The 7,523-nt window shown below is 36.9% G+C and overlaps 1 protein-coding gene across 1 annotated transcript; it reads left to right on the plus strand.

Annotated features, from left to right (window-relative positions):
* Positions 1–2,814: 2,814 nt before the first annotated feature.
* LOC135750366 (transcription factor Sox-9-A-like) lies at positions 2,815–5,769 on the plus strand. Its single transcript, XM_065269170.2, has 3 exons — positions 2,815–3,450; positions 3,743–3,990; positions 4,136–5,769. Exons 1-3 carry the CDS (start codon positions 3,038–3,040, stop codon positions 4,858–4,860), a joined length of 1,386 nt encoding a protein of 461 aa, XP_065125242.1. The 5' UTR covers positions 2,815–3,037; the 3' UTR covers positions 4,861–5,769.
* The last annotated feature ends 1,754 nt before the right edge of the window (positions 5,770–7,523 follow it).

Raw genomic sequence — 7,523 nt, forward strand, 5'->3', positions numbered from 1 at the left:
TTTTTAATCTGGATACTTGTTCATTGTAAAAAAAGATTTGTTGGTTTGACTCAAAACAAGTAAGTAACCAATGAGTAACAAGTAAGCTAATTCAATATAAATATTAACTTTTTTGGTTAACTAATATTTTTAAGTTGAATTAACTCAAACTTTTAAGGCAACCAGTTACCTTTTTAGTTGAACCAACAAAGATTTTCACAGTGTAGCTATTTAAGTGTGCTATTTTGTAATAACATCACTTAGAGCTGTACACAAACACTTCAGGCGCAGAAAATCTGAGCGTGTCCATTTTAAGGGTACTTGGAGAAACAACAAATACGCAAGCATGAACACCATTCTCTCTCACACAACACAAATTGTATGCCATTCTGCTGTCAGCCACAGAATCAGAGCGTAAATAAGATTAAGGGACATGATTTAGCGGTTGACTTTCACTGTTTATCTCCTGGTTTTTAACACAGAGGTTTGAAGTAAAGCTGAGAAGTTTCCCAAGCATTGCAGCACATTCAGAATGGTTTTAAGCAGAATAAAGAGGAAACAACTGCTGGCTAATTCCACACAACCCACCAACACTTCTGTTACTGGTGTATGTTAAACTGAACTGGGAAACATGACAGCGCTTTGGATCTGACAGCATTATGTTGAGATGCTCTGTAATCACTTATTTTAAAACATACATGTAATACAGAATGCACAGTAACGTCTTAAACAGCAGTACTCAACTGAGGGTTAAAGGTTAGTTCTGAGAGGGTTGTAGACAACCGGGAAAAACAATGTTTTAGTGCAGAATGTAGAGGTGTGCAGCACATAAACTAACGCATGGCTTATTGTAACACAGACCTTTAACATTGTTATGCAAAGGGCCAAGCCGTCTGTGCTTCTGGTCTTTTTCTCTCACGGTCAGAAGATGATCTCCTGTGTGATTTCATTAAGATACTGGACAAAGAGGGTTTTGGAGACATGAAAGTAAATGTCTTCATCATATGTTTTATTTTGATATCTAAAGTTGGCTGAGTAAGTCACCAAATCCAACCCTCAATAATCTAAAACACTGACTTGTATAAAACATAACACCATTCTGAAACAGAACTCATAGTAATAATAATAAACTTTATTTTATATAGCGCCTTTAAATTTGCATCTGAAAGCGCTTTACAGAATCATAAAAAATACATTAGAAAATACACATACATCAAATTTAAAAACATATAAAAGAAGATGCATACAAAGGAAATAAAATCAATTATAAGCTAACCTAAAAAAATTAAGTGTGGATTTAAAACACTGACTTGTATAAAACATAACACCATTCTGAAACAGAACTCATGGTAACTGTTAACTAGACTTAAAAACTTTTTTCACAGTGTTGTAACACAAATTTATGTGCACTAATAAACAGTTTGTGCCAAACCACAATGCATTGTCCTCTTAGATTGCCTGCCATGACCATAACCCCATTAAAAGCCAGGAAGCATTTAAATATTTAAATTTAATAATTTTATATGATTGGGCCTCTGCATTTCATGTAACGAAATAGTTTAAGGGCACTGTGTAAAAACTAGATAGAATAATTAGAAAAACCCGCACCTCATGGGTTGTCCTCATTAAGCAGTTGTGCTAATTCGGCAGCTGTTAGGGGGCAGACATACATCTGTAATCTATTAAACATAAAATTTCAGGTAGCTCATGGAGATCACATGTGCTGCCACGTTCCACAGAAAATTACATTTCCACTGCATTACTTATATAAATAAACACAGAGAGGCCGAGTATAAATGAACGCTTACTAATGTAGGCTACTACTACAAAGTTTTGCCTACATTATTTTGCTGCTGCTGTTGTCCTGTTGTTTTTCTATTCTGTTTAAAAATACTGAGAGCATTTCAATGTACTGTAGGTCATCAATTATTTATAATATTTATACACATTTATATAGTTATACATCATTTTGTATCTATTTTTGTTCTAAGACACTGTCACAATTGTCTGTAAATATTTTAATAGCTTTTAATTAGTTTTTTGTTTTCTTTTTTTTGGGACACTGGCATTTAAAAAAAGCAAACTGACAATAAAAAGTTATTAAATACGCATTACGAATGTTAAAAAGTGTAAAGCTTATGTGTGTGAATTGCATACATTTAGTTTACAAAGAAAATATATTAATTCTATACAATAATGGGTTTTGGACGTTTATCGTTAGGAATTAGAACGAATTTATTACATCAAAAATATCAATCGACAATTTTATTAGACTATATAAATAATATGAAATGTTGTGTATTCCTAACTGCACTAAGGAAGGCATGCGTTTGGAAAGCTGGGGTCTGGAGGGTGAGAAAATGAAGACATCTTAGCGCGCATTTTTGGGTCGAGTACGAACGAGTCTCTGGGCCCTTGTCGCCCTCTATCGTTGACATAAAATATCTTTTAAATCTTGTTATTCATGACAAATATTTGAATACGCATGGGGTTTCACTATATTAGTATAGCATACTTCCTGATGCATAACATACATAATATATTCGTAAATATGTCAATGTACAAATGTCGAGTATCACATACTGTAGCTCCTCAATATAGCCTACCAATTATTTAATCAGTGCAAGATTTAAAGTGCGCAGAAAGTTGTAGTGTTTGTCAGTTTGTATGCATTTATTTATTTTTGTATTATTATATATATAATACTCATGCTGTGTGAATGTTAATTCCTATTTTTTAGTCTCTGCTCGACCCTGGGACAGACACTGTGCAGCTCCGCCTGAGATGCAGCTCCGCCTCCTTCCGTTCACATATAAATTATTTGATCCGGGAAAAGAGAAATCAGAAACTCCACACGTCTTTAAACACTGATGCGGGATTTGATCTGATCTCAGTCAGCGCTGGTCACCTGTATGAGTTTATTTACACGTGAGAAGGAGATCTGAGCAGCTCAAGGGACTTTGGACACTTGGAGTTCTTTTGCGCAGGAGCGCATGAAACCCTCATTTCCCGCTGGAGGATTTTACAGTCGCACTAGAGTTTTTATCCATTCTTCTGCATGAATCTCTTCGACTCCTACGTCAAGATGAGCGACGAGCAGGACAAGAGTCTTTCCGACGCGCCAAGCCCGAGCATGTCCGAGGATTCTGCTGGCTCTCCGTGTCCGTCCGGATCAGGATCGGATACCGAGAACACCCGACCCGAGCAGAACCTGAGAGAGTTCAAGAAAGACGAGGAGGGAAAGTTCCCTGTGTGCATTAGAGACGCAGTTTCGCAGGTCCTGAAGGGTTATGATTGGACCCTGGTGCCCATGCCGGTGCGAATGAACGGCTCCAGCAAGAACAAACCGCACGTGAAAAGACCAATGAACGCGTTTATGGTTTGGGCTCAAGCTGCGCGCAGAAAACTGGCAGATCAGTATCCGCATCTGCACAATGCCGAACTCAGCAAAACCCTCGGGAAACTCTGGAGGTAACATTATTTTTTTTATTAAAAAGTTGTGATAATTGCAAGAAAATGTGAATGCTGAAATACTGTGGAGACATATGATACTTTCTCTGATAAATGAATTTACCTCATGCCATTATAAAAAAAACAACATTTAATTATTTTATCCAAGCAGATTACTAATTTCTTTGGTTTAACTAAAGTGATACATCTACACTTATTAGCTTTGATTTGTTGTGAAATGAACAAAGCTGTTATAGTTGATACTACGCAAATTATAAGTAAATTAATATTTTTTTTTTACTGATATTTATAGACTACTGAATGAGGGAGAGAAGCGCCCATTTGTAGAGGAGGCTGAGCGCCTTAGGGTCCAGCATAAAAAAGACCACCCTGACTACAAGTATCAGCCCAGACGGAGAAAATCTGTGAAAAACGGACAAACTGAGTCTGAGGACGGTGAGCAGACCCATATCTCTCCCAATGCCATCTTTAAAGCCCTGCAACAAGCTGATTCTCCTGCTTCCAGCATGGGTGAAGTGCATTCACCAGCAGACAATTCAGGTACATAGGCATCATCAGATACGTCTTTGTTTTTAGCAGTTTGTTAATAAATCTAGGAGTTTTTCCAAAAAATCAGTTTTTCCATATTTTAACAGAATGTGTAGATACTTAATTGTTAACTATATTCTTCTCTCCGTTTAAACAGCCGGTCAGTCCCAAGGCCCTCCCACACCTCCCACAACCCCCAAAACAGAGCTGCCGACCAGCAAAGTAGACTTAAAACGTGAGGGCCGTCCCCTACAAGAGGGCATTGACTTTGGAGCTGTGGATATCGGTGAGCTGAGCAGTGATGTCATCTCTAACATGGAGCCTTTCGATGTCAATGAGTTTGACCAGTACCTGCCTCCTCAGGGACACCCAGGGATTGCAGTCACCAATGCTGCACAGTCATATTCTACAGGCTATGGGCTCAACAGTCAAGCTGTGGGAGCTACAGCGCACAGCTGGATGTCCAAACAACAACAGCAGCATTCGCTGAACACAATAGCCAGTGGTGGTGAGCCAGGTCAAGGCCATCAGAGAACCCAGATCAAGACGGAACAGCTGAGTCCCAGCCACTACAGTGAACAGCAGGGCTCCCCACAGCATGTGGCCTATGGCTCATTCAGTCTGCAGCACTATAGCACCTCATACCCCTCTATCACCCGCACACAGTACGATTACGCAGACCACCAGAATCCTGCCAACTCTTACTATAGTCATTCAGGTCAGGCCTCAAGCCTCTTTTCTACTTTTAGCTACATGAGTCCCAGCCAGAGGCCCATGTACACCTCTATTGCCGACACAACAGGCCTCCCGTCCGTACCACAGGCACACAGTCCACAGCACTGGGAGCAACAGCCAGTCTACACCCAGTTGTCCAGGCCATAAGAGACTCGGTCACATTCAGAAACGCTCTCACGCTGGAGTCCCTGAGCTGCCAGGAGAACTCTGGGACGCTCTTTAAACGTACTGTACTGAAACGAACAGAATGGCTCCCGACAGTGCCTTTTAAAAATTGCATGGAGTTGTGATTTTATTTTTTTAGAGAAAGCCTCTATGAGGACATATTCAATATAATTATTTTAGTATGTACTGTGTATGTGTTATTTGTTTTTCACAGCTTGTTCTATTGGGGAATTTATACTTTGGTACAAGGAGAATAAGCATGTCTGTAAACAAGTCTGTGATCTTCATTCTCACTGATGTTATTTTTGTAAAAAAAGAAAAAGCCTTTACCCCTTCTTTATCCGATAATGTCCCTTTAATTCTGTGTATATATGTTTATGGGTCTTTTACAAATTGGGCAAGGCAAGTGGTGGGGTGGGGAAATTGTTGATTTGATAGCACAAACAGATCTATAGTAATGCATCTATAGTCCAGTGACTTAGCATAGCTTAGCAAGTGTATGTCGGAGTTGGTACTGTATTTTAGAGTTGCCATATCAGATGGCTTTAAATCCTTCTGTGCCTATACAGTAGCTCTCACCTCTTGGTCTTACTGCTGGTGGATAAACAGGAAGTGTCCTTTGACCTGAGACTCAATAGTGAGCTACAGAGTCATTCTTACAGCTGTCATTAAATCTTAACCCTTTAATTTATTCATTAGTATTCATTTACTTGAAAGTAATACTATTTGCATTTTATCATATACTTTAGCCTGTACGACTAATTTGTGATAACAAGCAAAATTATTTTAGAGAGGATTCTTTGTTTGTAGTTGTAGTGCAAACTTTAACCATACACCTTATTTATCATTTGTAAATGTTTCCATTTAAGAAAAATAAAGTTTTTTACAATCTAGATGAGTACACATGACTGCGATGAAACTTAATCAAATCTTTAAACATAAATAACTGGATTTTTTTCTCTCAATTTTATCACAAAACATAATGACTTCTGCAAGCTGTTTTCTAGTTTGTAAAGATTTCTCCTAAAACACCACCAGCTTTTTATTTTGAAATAATATATATATATATATATATATATATATATATATATATATATATATATATATATATATATATATATATATATATATATATATATATATATATAAACGTGCCACTGTCTTAAAAGAAGCACATCTTTTGTATAATATTGTTTGCAATAAAAAGAAAGATACTGCAATTATCTTCTGTTTTGGAATGTTTAAATCTTTCTTTAATTAATTTAATTCACATCACATCCATCAAGGACATGTTCTATTAGTGATCAGAAATTCAAAGCACATCATAAGTGACTTTTACAAACAAGTAGCAAAAATCTAGTACAATACTGAAGGTGTTTGAAGAAGGATTTTGTGATGTTTGTGTTTACAAGACCTCACAGCATTCTTAATAAACACAAAATGCTGCCTTTATTAACTCTTTTCTAATTGTTATACAGTACAATTAGAAAATAGTTAACAAAATGCTTCGCCTCATATGAAATTAAACACAGCAGGACAATCTGAAAGATTTTTCAATTACACCTATAGTTCCAAGGGGAACTTGTGCAAAAAACACAAAGACTCATGAATCTATAAAGTGCATGTGTACTACACAATATATAATCATATTATTGCTGACAGATATGATCATAACTAAGAAAATAAGATACTAGATGATAAACACATTACTACCAAGATAAGTATTTAATAAAGAAAGCTAGACATTTGTGAAAAAATTGTTAGTAATGAATACGATTATTCGTATCGGAGATGGTTACAACTGATATGAGCCTGCTAAGGTGCTCATAGAGTATAAGGCAGCAGAGAATTTTTTAATGTGTTGCTGCAGATTTTTTATGTTGGTAGTTTCTAAGGGTTGCCTGTGTGATATTCTAGTCCCTAAATATGGCCCAGTGCATGGGATTTCCCTTTGCTTTTTGTCCAGTAGGTGAAAATCTCATTTGTTAGAAAAGTTATAGCAAAAACAAACACAATTCGTCTATTGCACAAATGAATTAGTAGTGTTTGTGTCCAACATTACTCATTCTGTTTATGTCGAATTTAAGATATATTTCAATTCATTTTAATTTGATTTATATGGTGCTTTTCTCAATAGGTAATTATATCAAAGCAGCTTTACATTAATAGAAGCAGGGGAAAACAGAAAAATCGACAGACAACATAAGTAGCAAAATACAGCATCTATGAATAAGCTTAACAAGCGAGCGTCTTGATGATGTAACATTTAGAAGAGGGTGCTAAGTTAAGCCAATGTTGGCTGACTCCCCGGGGTTGAAAAAACCCCCTAGGGGAAAAACCTCCCGCATTTTTAGACAAGAAAGGAAAAAGTCCTAGGAGGAAAAAAAACCTTGGAGAATATATATATACTGACTTTTTCCCTCCTGGCTAAAAATGCAGGAGGTTTTTTCTCCTAGGGGTTTTTTCAAACCCGGGGAGTCAGCCATCATTGGCTTAACTTAGCACCCTCTTCTATATGTTACATTATCAACATGCTTGCTTGATAAGCTTATATATAATATGTTGCATCACGTTGCAGGGTGGGTAGAAGATCAGTGGTGTGTTAAAGGGACACAAGGCAGCATTTTTATGTTAATAAATCATCT

Source organism: Paramisgurnus dabryanus, chromosome 3, assembly GCF_030506205.2.
Source record: "Paramisgurnus dabryanus chromosome 3, PD_genome_1.1, whole genome shotgun sequence".
Classification (NCBI taxonomy): Eukaryota; Metazoa; Chordata; class Actinopteri; order Cypriniformes; family Cobitidae; genus Paramisgurnus; species Paramisgurnus dabryanus.